The sequence below is a fragment of the Drosophila bipectinata genome, chromosome 3R (assembly GCF_030179905.1).
Source record: "Drosophila bipectinata strain 14024-0381.07 chromosome 3R, DbipHiC1v2, whole genome shotgun sequence".
NCBI lineage: Eukaryota > Metazoa > Arthropoda > Insecta > Diptera > Drosophilidae > Drosophila > Drosophila bipectinata.
Window position 1 is genome coordinate 7,668,363 of NC_091739.1, and position 15,208 is coordinate 7,683,570.

The 15,208-nt window shown below is 47.4% G+C and overlaps 1 protein-coding gene across 4 annotated transcripts; it reads left to right on the forward strand.

Annotated features, from left to right (window-relative positions):
• The first annotated feature begins 8 nt into the window (after positions 1-8).
• Positions 9-15,206, forward strand: bon (tripartite motif-containing protein bonus). 4 transcript variants are annotated; one of them, XM_017246340.3, is made up of 10 exons: positions 9-888; positions 9,387-10,764; positions 10,914-10,997; positions 11,069-11,457; positions 11,534-11,666; positions 11,729-11,997; positions 12,063-12,237; positions 12,702-13,062; positions 13,125-13,248; positions 13,304-15,206. In XM_017246340.3, the coding sequence occupies exons 1-10, from the start codon at positions 673-675 to the stop codon at positions 13,547-13,549; spliced, it is 3,375 nt and encodes a 1,124-aa protein (XP_017101829.2). In that variant the 5' UTR covers positions 9-672; the 3' UTR covers positions 13,550-15,206. The 4 variants fall into 4 exon arrangements, with proteins under 4 accessions (XP_017101829.2, XP_017101831.2, XP_017101830.2 ...); XM_017246342.3 differs by having other exon boundaries at positions 12,726-13,062; XM_017246341.3 differs by having other exon boundaries at positions 9,387-10,758.
• The last annotated feature ends 2 nt before the right edge of the window (positions 15,207-15,208 follow it).

Below are 15,208 nucleotides of genomic sequence, written 5' to 3' on the forward strand. Positions count from 1 at the left end.
AAATGGCGACGCATCAAAAAAAAAAACGCCGTGTTTTCGCTAGGTAATTTTGTTACTGGTAACTGGTGATAAAAACTCAAAGTAGCTGCGACGGTAAACAATTCTGCAGATCCCGCCTCCGTACTAAATGGAAAAGTGACGGCGCGTCGGGAAATTAAAGTATCGAAAATAAATAAAATCTGAAAAATAGCGCTGGTGCAAGCGGACGAGACGGACGAGTGTATATGTAAAACGAAAGTTGAAGAGAGAAAATTTTTTTGCAAAGCCAGTCCAGCCAGCGTCGATTGTGAAATGAAAAGCCATTATCGGGCAAAGGAAAACTCTGTCAGATACACAGCCGAGCTGTAGAATATTGTTGAAGTACAACAAAACGGTCAGCAAAAGCGAGAACAAGAAAAAATTTGTGAAAATCGTACAGCTAATTGGCGTTTGGCGTTGTTTTTGCTTGCCTCTAGTGTGTGTGCGCGCGCTTGTGTCTGTGAGCTGGGCTGCTTGTGCATTGGAATGGTCTGAAGGAGCGGGCGTTCCGAAACAAGACCCACAATTTATACTGTATATCGGCATCTCTGAACAGCAAGCATAATGCTCTTCGAGGGCGCCTAAGCGTCCACTCTATAATTAGTCCGCCCACAACTACCAACCACACCCACTCGCGCAGCTAACGCATTCGCCATGGATCTGGACCTGGAGCATCTGAAGAACGACTTCCTGCCCCTGATCGCGGGCATCAAGCAGGAGCAGCTGGACGTGGGGCCCACGGACGTACTGCCGCAGATAAACCTGAATATGGGCCCTACGGCGACAGCCAGCAGCGGAGCACCCACCACATCCACGTCCTCCTCGAGCACCTCCTCCGTGGGAAATCCCTGCGATAGCGCTGAGAAGAGGGTAAGCTAATGGCAATCCCCCTTAGGTATTCCCCACGTGCTGCTAATTGTTTTGATTCCCGATTTCTTATCAGTTGTGGGGGGGCAGCCCCCAATTGATTTCTCTCCGGTCGCGTGCGAAAAGCATTCGTTATCTTTCTCCCTCCCTCCAGCCAAAGCAAACAAACAAACTAAAGGCAAATAATGTGTTTCACTTTCGCGTCCCAGTGCCAGTGCCAGGTGCGAGTGCGAGTGCGAGTCCGAGTCGAGTTTAGTTAGGGTCGTCTCTCTCACTCACACTTCCAGTGGCATGTGTGTGTGTGTGTGGTGGAGCTTCTTGTTTGGAGATCAGCTGCAGCTGTCGATCGGTTGGTCTCACGCTCTCTTACTCTCTCTCTCTCTTTCGCGGAGAGAGAGTGCTTGGGATGGCCTTCGTGCATGAGATCCGCTATAGCTACAGTGGGGCTTCCCTAAAAGGGAATAACCCTTAAGAAAGGTCTTGAGTCTGCCTGTACCGGCTGGAATATCTCTTCGGGCTTCAGCAAATAACTTTTACCCTGGAGTGCCGGGCTGCTCTGAAGTGGCCACTCTAGTACGTATACGCATGTACTGGTATGGGATGCACTCCATCCGGCCGTCTGTCAATCATGTCAGCGCATGCTGAATGTAGTCGGTGGAAGCACTTGAGACCCTCGACCGACCTTAGCTTTGCAACCCAATCCCCTCCAGCTCACTTAATGGCTCTGGCTCTGGAGTGCAATGTAAATTCTTACTCCGACGAGGAAAATAAAAATAAAAGAAAGTTTTTAGTTTTCTCTCAAAATTTCCCAAAATATGAAACAAACAAGGATTGGATTTCAACTTCAAAGGCAGGGATGCACTACTCCATGGTTCTTAATCATGATAGTGGAGTGTGCATCCGACAGGTTATAATTAAGGTGGTAATGCCTGGAAACTCATTAAATGAAACCCCGAAATGATGCGACAGCCATTTTGCTGGATACCGACTGATTCTAGTCTCTATTTCCAGGAAAGCCTCAAATGAGTTCCATGAATTTCCTTTTAATGATGAACAATTACCTCCAATTCGGAGGAGAATATGCAAGCGAAGCGGAGGGCAGCACTGGGAAGCCATTCGAGCCGAAATTAAAGTCGTTAAGTTTCTAATTAACTTGATTGCCTTGCAATCGGGTCGCGGAGATCTAGGAAAGGGTGACTCTTCTCACTTACCGCTGGCTACCTGCCATTAGACACAGTCGTAGTCAACACCTGTCCAGCAACCCCCACTAGACACCAGACATAACACCTGCCTAGTCACCAGGTCCTAACTATAATTTATGAACTAAAGGACTAATTCAGGATATATTTCCTTAACCTTCCCCTTGAATCTTTATAATCCTTGTTTTTTTTTAGGAATGTGCCACTGTTTATCCATGGGATACACATTTTAATTGCTTTTCCCGGGCTGTCGGGCAGTCGGTGGGCGTTAGGCCGACCTAATCCATCCATCGACGTCCATTGCGTAATTAAAGTTGACTGCAGGATCAGAGTGAAACGGAAGCAGGGACTCTGACAGAGACAGGGAGAGGGACAAGGGCAACATGTGTACGGTGGTCGCTTTCCTGGGCGGGGGATTAGGTGCTACACAGGACATAATCCGATCACAAAAAGAGGATTATAACCAACAAACAGCAGGAACTGTGCAGTCAGCCGTGGCAACGAAATTGACGTAACTTTAAATTGAAGAGGGCGGAAGGGGGCGGGGGATCACATGGGGGGAGCCAAGTTTCGTAAGCTGCCTGAAGAGTCCTGAGAAATGCTCCTAGAGAGCAAAAGGTAAGCTCTGCCACACCCACAAGTATATAGTACCCCTAGGCCTACACCCACATGGGTAATATCATTTCAGTTTCAGTCTGGTGGTCCGCCGTCTCCCTGGGAAGTCTTACCGGTTTCTGTACCCACATCTGCGAGGAGACGCCATTTTGGGAAATACTTGCACGTACACATGAGGGACGGAGGACGGAGGATGGCGGATGGCAGGCTGCAGTATTTTGCAAGAGTGTTGGTGTCCGTCTGTTGATGTCATGGCCTCCGGGAGCAGGAACAATTGCATCGGGTCACAAAAAGAACCGCAAACCGCAGCAGCAACGGCAACGGCAGCGGCGGCTCTGACGGCTTTGGTAAGCTCCAGAGACCAGAAACCGAGGGCGACCAGCTCGTCGGACCAACACAACCGCAACCAGCCCGGGCCATCGTCGCCATCAAACGTCGTCTGCAGGCCCCCGGGGGCTCCAAATCCGGGGAGCAGCCATCCGCCAGCCGCCAGCTCAGGCCGTTCATTAGTTTGCGGTTTCCTGGTTTCATTTCGGTTCGCTCCACGTCTTCGTGGATGGCAGGGATGGGTGGAGGGATTTTCAATTTTGAATTTATGCTTGCTACTCGATTGGGAATAATAATTACCAAAAGTGGGTTTCTGTTGGGTATTCCTCCAAACATAACAATGGAAAGGTCTATTGTTTCTTTTTTAAACAAACCGTAGCAGCTGCTTAAATATTCCGAAAAATGGCAAAGGTATTTGAATAACTGGGTACTGTACTGACCTTGAGATATAGATCTAAGTTTTAGGTTCCAGAAATTATAACCCCTAGGCTTGCCAATCCCCATGAATCATGACTTGGAGGAGCTTCCACTTATCAGTGTCGTACAGGGTCTTGCAAATAATGACATTTCTTGGAAAAAGTAATATTATTTCCATAAAAAAACGAGTCTTCCTTTTTTGGCAGCTCCCTCCCCCCACTCCCTCCTTCGGGTTTAATGGGCTCCATCGATTTTCTCATAAAATCAAGTAAAACTTTTCTGTTTTCTGGCCCTCGTTGCGTGCCGTTTACGATTTCCATACAATTAAATCTTTACGACTGTGGCTCCAAGGCATTTGGGATTCCGAACATCTCAAGGATTCTTTAATGGCAGCCCTCGTAAACAGTCTCCAGACTTTCATAAATTCCATATACAGGTTCTATAGTATTTCTCTGAGTGTATCTATCCACGTTAATCCACAATCAAATATATGATTTTTATGGAGCCATAGCCATTCCATAGATATACATTTTTTTGTGGCTTAAATTGCGTTATGAAATGTAATGTCAGGTCATTAGGGTTGCCCATTAGGTGGGGCTGAGGCTGGGGTGGGTGGACGGGTTACTTCCTCCCTCCCGACGACCTCCATCCTGGGCGGAAATTGCAGCGACGTTGGCCGGATATGTCCGCGATTAAACCGAATGGCCAAATGTCCCCAAAAATGGTGTCCTAGCCAGTTAGGTCCCTTCGATATGGTGGGCACTGTACTTGGGATAGTCATTCCGTTGGAATATTTATAATTTCATTTATTTATGTTGCGCTCGCGATTCATACCTCTTCTGGCTGGGAGCTGGGAGCTGGGAGCTCCACACCATTAATATTTATCAGCTGCTGCTGCACCTTTCCTCCCTAAACCCTGCCCCCTGCTCCTCCCATAAATCGCAACAGCCACGCCCCTTGACACCCGCCTTGGCCCGACGCTCGTGAGCTTCGGGTACAATCAAGTTTTTCGCTTTTATTATCGGTGGGGAGTAGTAATATATTTTATATCTCCATCTGCCCTCCTCCGCTGACTCCGATTTATGGCGGCCATCTTGGAGAGCGTTACTGGGGAGCCTCATAAATATTTCAAGAGCAAGTTTCCTATACTGGGATCCAGTCTGGGGATTTTATGGGCGAGGTTGATGGCCTGTCTGTCACCTGAGAGTCCTAGCACTCGATAAGGAGCTCTCCCGATGAATCATACACTCTTTTTCTGAACTCTGCCGGCTATTTATTATCGTTATCATATCTGTGGCTATAAACATGGCTCAGGGGTACATATCGGGGAGGCATTTCCAATTCGATTACCTCGATTCGGACTCAATGAACCGATCCCAGAGCGTAACCGATGTATTCGTTGCGCCCCTAAATGGGGAACTCTTCCAAATCAACACATTACCGAGGTGCTTCGAGAACTATGCGACTTGCTCACTAATTTATTTTGCATTAATTGGATATTTTAATTAAATTGAGGTATTCTCTGTTAGGTAGCTTGTGGATTGTGCAACGATAACAGATGACAGTCCCTGACAGACATTCTAAACGTAATTAATTTTCCGTTTCTGTTGATTCAAAGGATTCTGTTCTGATATCCTAGAGTTCAAAGGACACTCACGCATACAGACATCTGATGCCTGCCCGCCCCCCCTTTGAGTTGCAAATTTGCAAAATAAACGAAATTGATGTTGGATGCAACAATAAACAAAGGCCCATCCACGCAGGACGCAACTCCTGGGCGCCCGCTGGCCTGAAATTCGAAGAAACCAAGAAAGGACCACCATCATCGGGCTTCATCTCTCTCGCTCTCTCTTGTCGGTGGGCTAGCCTGCAGGACGCCCCATGATGCATGCATCAAATTGCACTGATTTATGGCTTGGTCAGCGGGCGGTGGGCGGTGGGTGGTAGGCAGAGGCAGAGGCAGCCCCTATAAGTGCAACATGAAAATAGCAACTGCAACAACTGCTGGTTGCACAACAGAGTCCAGATATTCCACAAGTTTCCTCAAATTGTATTAAATGAAGTGAAATTTAATTTCAAGCCTTTCAGCCTGGCTCTGTTACCTGGAATTTGTGCGACAACGAAAACCTTTTATCAGCCAGAAGCCACAAATAAGCGGCCAGCAGCAGGCATCCACCTAAAAAGGGAGCTGGAAATGGTAGCAAGTTGAAAGGTCATACTTCTTGTCAGTTATGAGCTTCTGACTGAGATAACTAAGCAATTACCTCCTGGTTATCATGTTTTCAAATATATTCCATTGATAAAATAAATAAATAAATGAATTTTTCCATAAGTTAGCGTTAAAAAACATCCTGATGAGTAAAAATACAAGTGACGAAAGTGAATGCCAGGCCAGAAAAATATGATATTATTTTAAGAGAAGTAATAAGCCAAAACTGGTTTAAAAAATCCTACAATTACGTACAAAATCGTACAACAAATTTCTATATAGTCACTATTAAATTAAATGGATCTAAGAGATAAAATAAAAACCATGAGATACTCCGGATATTCCCAAAATGTCTCATAAAAATTTTGATGACTAAAGTATCCAATATTGGTCACCCCCGCTATGTTTAAATATCAGTGACGAATGCGTATGCCTCGTCCAAGATATCTTGGGACTAAACAATTTGGGAATGAATTATATTCATCATACTATCCAAATAAAATTTAAAAAAAAAACCCCCCGGGAAGTAAAAATACCAGTGACGTAACGTTCATGGAATCGTATCGAATTAGGCGATTTAGGGGTTTTAGGAAAACCCCTTTAAAAAAACAAAAAATAGCAGTGATGAAAGCGCTTGACATGTTCAAGATCTCTTTTAAAAATTTCGAGATGAAAGCATCCAATATTGGTATAAAAAATTGTACATTTAGGATCCAGATTTAAAATTAGGGTAAAATCTAAAAAAAAAAAATTCAGGGTAAAAATTTAACGGATAAGTTGAAATATAGATGACGAAAGCGCATGCCGCTAAAGATATTTTATAAAAATTTTGAAATGAACTAACTTTTCCAAATAAAATAAAACAAAACCCCGGAGAAGTCAAAGCTAGATATCTAGGGCTCTATTATGGCCCATGCCCTATATGTTAAGGGGCCTATATTAATTTTGGTGACGAAAACTTCTCATATTAGTATCAAAAAATGAAACATTTAAAATGAAACACTCTCATCACCACTGAACTAATTATAAACTTTTCTTGCTAGTTTCCCAAACCCTACCAGATAGGCCAGGTCGTAAGGTCATTTGTCGAAAACTTCAATTGAAATTTTGGAAAACCACAACCCTGTCTGCTCGCTGTGGGGACTCTCTGGGGGGCAGTCCAATTTTCGGGTGGGAGCACTAAAAATTAATGGAATTATGGCTGCCTCGGAAAATGGATTTCGGATGTGAAATGTGTCTGAAAGTTGTCAGTATTCGGACTTTCAACCGGCGCTGGCCTTGTCCCAGCGCCAAAACCAGTGAGGGGGCTGGAGGAGGGAAAGGGGGGAGGATGGAGAGCAGTTGTAGAACTTCTTTCATTTCATTTCTGCAACAAAGTTTTCCTGATGACTAACGAGACGGAAACTTTTTCAAATAAATTTCAAATTAAATTTCGTGAAAACCTTTTAAAGGCTTTCCCCCAATCGACTGCCAGAGAGAGAAGCCCCTGGACGTGGAATACATCTTTTTTTAGAAGTCACTTTCATCAAAATTACATCAATCATAAATGCACTCATTCAGCTGTTGTCATGTCGCTGCCATTCCATCAATTCTCATTTCTAGTGCTTCCCATGGAGGTGCCCCTTCTGCCGGAGGACATCCTTTCAGCATTTTCTAATTGAAATTGATTTAGAGTTTGACTTTTTGGATGCCTTTTGGGATGTGCCTGATGGGGCACCAACTGATGGGGAATAGATGCCACAGTTCAAGGGGGAATAGGGTTAGTTCCCATGAGCTTAGCCACTTTTAAGAATAAACCATCCAAAGTAATATCTTGCATTTATTTTCCAGTTCCTCCGCTCGATTGAAAAATCTATTAATTTGAATTACTTGCAAAAATGAGCATTCTTGGAATTCCTGCCACATGTTGCCTGTCCGTCCGTCCGGCCGTTTGGTTCGTCTGGGATGCCTACATCTAGATATACCATGTATATATATATATATCAGTACATATATCTGTGTATATTGGAGGTGCGGGCCGAGAAAACGAGTTTGCTACCCGCTTCCAGACGACGAGTCGAGTCATTGGAAACATGGGGGTAGCAGCTGGTTTTTCGCCACACATTTAATGGCCTGGTCTCTGGGCCAGTGCCGCGGGTCTTGGGCAACTCTAAGTGGGTTGCGCGGAACCGATCCGATCCGACCCGACCCGAACTCAACCGCCGAGCATAGTCCGATCCGAACCCGAGTCCGAGCTAGAGCCAGAGCCGTGGGGGGAAGGCCTCCGGCTCCGTGATAAATGGCTCTCAAGTGGGACGCAGCCTTCCGAGCACTCAGCCGCCTCCGCCATTGCTGTGCCCCCCCGTAGCGCTCCACTGGCCACCGCCATGCGTGGGTATGAGCTCCCAAAAAAAAAAAACGACACACACAAGTGGCCAAAATTGTAGTGGTTTTTAAAAAGAATCTATACTTGTAGAGGTATTGTATCCCAATTCGTTGCAAGAATCTTAAACAAGATTTTCAAGAGGGAATTTTAATTTATGAACACTTTCCATTTAAGATTTATTAACTATTTAAAAATAAAAAATAAATCCATCATTTCCGCCTCGATTGTGTTGCTTGGAATGGATGCTTCTCGGATGATTTATGAGCGCCGCCGAGACGCTTCGAAAGTGGCCAGATGAGTTGGCAGCCTCTGGAGAGAAACTTTCTTTTGGATGGAAGATGGATCGCTGGATCGGCTTCGGGGCTTGAAGCTGCAGTTCTGTCCTCTATCCTAGGTTCCTTTTCCTACTGGCTACTGGCCTCTGGCAAGTAATGCAATGTCCGGACTGCTCCTTCAGACTGTCGTGGCGCATTCATCAATGTCTATGGCATTTCCGCTGGGGTACACTGAAAAGATGGCATATATATGTATGTAGCTCAGCCAGGGCTCTGCATGTAAAATACTCGCACACCACTGCAACAATCTCCATCGAGCACAAACATAATCAATCAATTGGATTTATGTGCTCCAACTCGAGATAAATCTAATCAATCTCCGCCAGCGACATTTCGAGACAGAGTTGGGGAGTGAAGGGGCTCGTGGAGCACAGCTCCAGTGTGGGGAAGTCTCTCCCCTCTCCATCACTCCATTACGCGTCTCCCTCGAAAGTGGCTGTGATTAAGTTTCAAGAAAGAAGCCAGACAGGCTGGTGAGAGATGATCCCAGGTCCCTATCTTAGTAGACCATAAGCCTATATACTCCACCAACCAAAAGATGGGGAGAGCACTTTGGGTTAGCCAACGAAATCCATTGTAATATTTCAAAATCAAAGTAATTTCAATTTAATGTAATTTCCGGTAACAAAGTTCAAGTCCAGATAAGATTAGGCGATGAAATATCAGACCAGACTCTGACCTGTTTGAAGGGCAGGAAGATTACATATTTAGAATCTTTCAGGTCTAGATGTAAAGAAAAACATCTTTCATTCCTCTGTACATCAACATACATCAACATCGTAGTACCCTCATGAAGTGTTTGCCAACCTTATCGGGGCATGGAAAGATAAGATAAGATAGGATCAGTCCATAGATCGAAGTGAAAGTGCTGGTCGGGTGTTATCCGTCCATGATTTTGTTGCACAATCCGTTTCTCTTATCGGTATTTGAGGTGCCCTTGAAGGATGTTATCTAATAAAGTAAATTATTTGATTGCTCAAGGATTATATAATCGATTAACCCCCTCTCTCCCCCTTTCATTCTTTCCATTCCAGTCGGGATCGAACTCATCAGCCTCCGTCAAGTTCACGCTCTTCAAGTGCGTCTACTGCGCCCAGCTACTCGGCTCCAACGATCGGCCCAAGCTGCTGGAGTGCCTGCACGTGGCGTGCGCCCAGTGCGTCAGCACCAAGTTCTCCGAGCTGGACCGATCCCTGCCGCCACTCATCCACTGTCCGGTGTGCGACAACGCCTCCCAGAACGAGTTCATCGTCGATAATCAGTTCTTGATCGAGCAGTGCACCGCCGGCGATGGCGAGGGCGGGGCAGGGGCCTCCGGCGAGGGCCTGAAGAGCTCCGCCGCCGCGGCTATCCAGTGCAGCAGCTGCTCCGACGGGGCAGCGGCCACGTCGTGGTGCGTGGACTGCTCGGAGTACATCTGCGACAGTTGCGTGCAGGCGCATCAGCGGCTGAAGATCACCAAAGACCACACCATCAAGCCGAAGGACGAGGCCAACAACGAGCAGTTGGCAGGAGCCGCCGGCGTGGACAAGCTGCACATGTGCCAGCTGCATCCCCAGGAGAAGCTGTCGCTCTTCTGCGAGACCTGCGACAAGCTCACCTGTCGCGACTGCCAGCTGAGCGACCATCGGGATCACAAGTACAAGTTCGCCCACGAAATCGCCACAGAGTCGCGCCAGGCGCTGTCCACCCTGGTGTCCGAGATCAACTACAAGCGCTTCCTGCTCTCCTCGGCCACCAAGGTGATCGACGACCGCCAGCAGCTCATCCACGACAAGAAGAAGGACCTAATCAAAGAGATCACCGCCATGGCGGTGAAGATCACCAACACAGTCAACACCCGGGGCAAGCAGCTCATCATGCGGCTCAACGAGGTCTGCGACAGCAAGCTGAAGGTGCTGGTGGAGAAGAAGGAGACCCTCCAGCTGCTGTCCGACAACACGGATCACTGCATCGAGTTCATGCAGAATGCCTTGGAGAAGGGCAGCGACTTTGCCATTCTGTCCAGCAAAAAGTCACTGGTGCGCCATCTGCAGAAGCTCAAGTGTCAGCGGGCTGACATACCCAATCCGGAGATCCCTGTCCGGATCCAGGTCCAGCTCAACCAGGTCTCCGACCTGCAAAAGGTCATCTCCCAGCTGGGCATCATCATTGTGGATGGCAAGCCATATCCGCCCACTGCTTCGCCGAACGGCACTCCCCAGCCGCCGCCTCGCCAGCCGCCCAGCCCCAACATGGCGCCACCCCTGCGTCCTGGACTTCCGCCCGGCATGCCGGCCGGCCTCTCGCCCAACGGACCGCCCGTCAACTTTGGTCCCCAGAACGGGCCTCCTCTCTACAGCAATGCCGCCCAGCAGCAGTTCAACAATCTGTCCATCAGTCGCTCCTTTCCGGGCGATGGGCCAGGTAAGGGTAGGAAACTGTTTTTATTTTTTAAAACCTTAGTTACTCTTAAGTTTAAAATTATTGTTTATTCAACTGGTGGTTTGGTTTCATTTTCCAAGAAAGACCTCGTTTTCCGCACTTGATAGCTTCATAATGAGTTTTCGTATCCATTGCAGTCCGCTTCGGGGGAATGCCGCCAGTGGGCATGCAGCGCCATGGCCAGCCACACGTCAGCTCCTCCACGCATCCCCAGAACATGGGTAAGTTTCGTCGCGGGCTGTCATATTGCCAGGTGGGGCGGAAAATTAATTCGTTTCGTTGGTTATTTTAGACATCAGCCTGCGGGGATTGCTGAACAATCAGGCGGCACAGAGCCCCAATGCCCACATGGCGTTCAATGGCCCGCCCAGCTATCCGGGCGGACCGCAGGGAGCACCGTCGCCGGCCCACCAGCAGATGGGCCCCCAGATGCGACCGCATTTCATGCCCGGCCAGCAGGGCTTCTCGCAGGGCGGTGGCCCGGGGGGCGGACCGCGCGACACCAGCTTCATGAACAGCAATGCACGCTTCCAGTCGCAGTACCAGCGCATGGCCAGCCACGCCCAGCAGGCGGCAGCAGCCGCGGCCATGGCTGGAGCCGCAGCGGCCGGCGGGGGCGGCCAGATACCGTCGCCGGGGGCGTTACAACGCCCACAAATGATGCCCAATCCCATGCAGAATGTGAGTGCACACCATCGCCATCAAAAGTTAACCAAAAATAATTATTCTTTCCATCTCGTTTGCGTTTCTGATGCAGTCGTTGGGGTTTCATGGGAGCCAGGCTGGCTTTAATGCCGGCCCACCGCAGACCTCGCCGCAACTAGGCGGCGGCGGAGGCATGCACAGCCTGGCCAAGTGGCACATTCCGCAATCCGCGCAGCAGTCGAACAGTGAGTAGCATGAATAGCCGTTTTCCTGCATCCTGGAGTTGACTTTTTTGGAAAACTTTCAGTGTGTTCGCAGCAGGGTCCGCTCCTGCCTTTCGCGAATGGCCGCCAGACATCGGAAAATTTTAAAATCTCCCTGAAATCTCCAAACACGCTCAAGAACAGCACCCCGCCCAGCCTGGGGGCCGGTGGTGCAGGTCTGCCCGGCGTCCCTAATGGATCGTCCGCCAGTGCACAACTGAACGCGGCTGCTCTCGGCTTGGGCCCAGCCGTTTCGATCCTCTCGAACGTCACCTCAACAAATCCAAAGACGCCCAGTCCCAGCACCCATGAAGTAAGTATCCAGTCGATGACTGGATAATTGAAACCTCTTACTAATCTTGTGCCTCTTTTGTGTAGAACACTAAGGACTTTACGGAGCCCATTGACAAGGTGCGCGATGACTCGATCAACGACCTCATCGCCACTATCGCCAAGCTAGACTCGAACGGGGTGCAGGTGCTGCCGGAGGGCCGCACCAAGACCACCTCGCCGCAGGTGCACAGTTCCACAGATCTTTCCAACACCCAGGAAGGTGAGTACCCCTCGTCGCTGTTTCTTTGGAATCGTGTGCTCCATGTTGTGTGGCGTGTGGCATTGTAGTTGCCGAGCCGCCAAGACGGTGGAGGTGATCCAATTATCCGACTGATTTAAGCTTTTGGTTACGGTTTTGGAATTATAGTTTGGCTGAGATCTGGGTTTTGCTTTGAAATTGCCATTTGTTTCGCCAAAAATTCTCATATAACTTTGCTCTCTTTATTTCTATTTTCCAACTGTCCGAATATAAACTCGCTTTCGAATCGAATCCAATCGCGTAATAAACGACAATCGAATAAAATACTAACAATTCAATAAACACTCGAAACACATCCAACAAACAAAAACGAATGAATTTTACAATTTTAATCAAACAAACATACAACAATGCATACACACGACACACACCCACATGAAAACACATCCGAATAATGAATGCGAACCCGAAACTAATCATATCAGTTAATAATAAAAACGAACAAAAAGACGACCCCAACGAGGACTGGTGCGCCGTGTGCCTGGACGGCGGCGAGTTGATGTGCTGCGACAAGTGTCCGAAGGTATTCCACCAGAACTGTCACATCCCTGCGATCAGTTCGCTGCCGGACGAGAGCGAGAGCTGGCAGTGCCTCTTGTGCGTCAATCTCAAGGAGCTCATCAAGGTCGAGGGGGTGGACAAGGCTCCCGCGGGTGAGCTGAGCCCCCTCGAGCTGCGCATCCTGCAGCGCATCTGCCTGGAGCTGTACTGTCAGTATGAGCAGAGTCTCAACTTCCGCGAGCCGGAATCTCCGGCCAATACATCCTACTACGAGATTATTTCCAAGTGAGTTTACTTTTCTAAACAAAATTTATTTTATAATCTATATTTTATGGAAATATTTGCAGCCCGATGTCCTTGGATGTCATTCGCACTCGCCTGGATCCCTCCAGTCCCAATCACTACAAGGACATTGCAGGCTTCGTGTCCGACGTTCGCTTGATTTTCACCAACACATACCTCTTCTACCAGGTAAGATGGTACCAATCCTTGCCCAACATCCACTCATGCCTTGTTCATCTGACAGGAGGACACCAAAACATACTCCAACGCCAAGTACTTGGAGAACTTCTTTGAGGAGCAGCTGGCCAAGTGGTTGCCCAACTTTGAGGGCAGCAAGGTGGGAAAGGGCAGTACCGCCAGCTCTCCTGGACTGGCTGGCATTGGATCGCCCATTGAGAACGGCCGCAAGAGCTGCGGCTCGGCGTCCCTCGGCGACAGCGACGGCGCCTGCTTGCCAGCCAAGAGAGCTCGTCGGGCGGTGCACGAATAGAACGAACTCAAGCCCGGCGGGGAGGGCGCAACTGGGGAGCAGCCGGGACTAGAGAAGGAGCAGCAGCAGCAGCAGCGCCGCCAAGACGATCAGCAGCAGCTGCTGGCACTTATGGAGCAGCCGGACCTTGAGGTACCCCAGCGCCCACATAGCCTGGGCAGTAATATGATCCAGGAGAGCGCCGACTACGTGCTTCAACTCTTGCACGCTTACGCCGCTGCCTTTGGGTTGTAGGCTGTAGCATGGCCTGGTCTTCGGTTATACCATTGATGCATATCCAAACTCTCACTTCCCCATTCTCCGTAGCGTAGCATAGTATTCTCTGTATATTGTAAGCATTTAAAGATTAAAGCATAGACCCTCCCCGATATCAGTGTAAATAGTGAAGCCAAGCAAGTCATTTGATATGATTTTATTATTACATAAAATGGAATAAATGGATTTCGATAAGTTTAGCTAAATTCTAAGTGTTGAATATCCGTAAATATCGATATGAATATGTATACTTTATTTGTAGAGACCCGGTAGAGATTTAAACTAACTTTAAGTGTTCGTGTTGGAGATCCTAAATCCTCATCCTGATTTGAACGATTTGGGCTTCTCGCAGATCCTTTCATGCCCCATCTCTGTTGAAGTTGTACTGTATTTACTTTTGTGATAGCAAAAACAATAAGATGAACAAATTAAACATTATTCATTAAAATAGTTATTGTTAAGTTAGCTTCTGTGGCTCAGTTTCCCCGTTCACTTCGAATTTTTCATGTACGTTATACTATGTATTTATTGACCGCTAACCATCCAACCCATCAGTGTTTGGGCCTCCGGGCTCATCCCGCTCAACCCCCGAGACACATACATTCTTATACCACTTAAGAAGACCTTCACCATAAGTTAGCCGCGCTCTAGCCTTCTAAGTTTCGCGAAAGAATCAAACCTTAAAAGCTTACGGATAAGCAAAGCGTAGATGTTTGGATGTTGTACGTTTGACGTCATAGCATACAGTAGATGTAAGATATAATGGGTAACTCTCACGATTACCATTCGATTAGATGGAGTCCGCAGACTCTCCCCAAGGCGATGTAAATAGTGAACCTTACATGTAGTATACACATTATCCGAACAGTATCGACTATTAAACACATACAATATAAAAGTATCTTTAAATGGGTGTGTGTACGGTTGTCTACGATCACGGATCTAAACTAAAGCCTAACCCAAATCCGAGATGACAAATATTTTCATAAACTCTTTCAAATGCAAGACACAAAGAACAGACACGAACATAATCCTCACTGGACTACTAGAAATAGGCGAAAACTAGATGGTAAACTACGGCTGCTAATCCTATCAATGCCACGATGGAGACGACAAGTGGAAAACCTATTCATGAAATTATATAGCCATGCATGAATCGATGTACGATGTTCCCAAATGAACGACAATGTGTGCTATCCTAGAAACAAAAAAAATAAAAGAAAACTCTTAAAAAGTAGATCATGCATAGCATCTGCGTATGTTTGTATGTTAAATGTGAAACTATGGAAATTATTTTATCTGTTTTAGTCTATAAGTTTTACGATAAAGATTAACCTCTGTATATGGATGTACTACTTACTATCGAGTGGATTATGAAATAAAACCAATGGCAAACCTTAAATG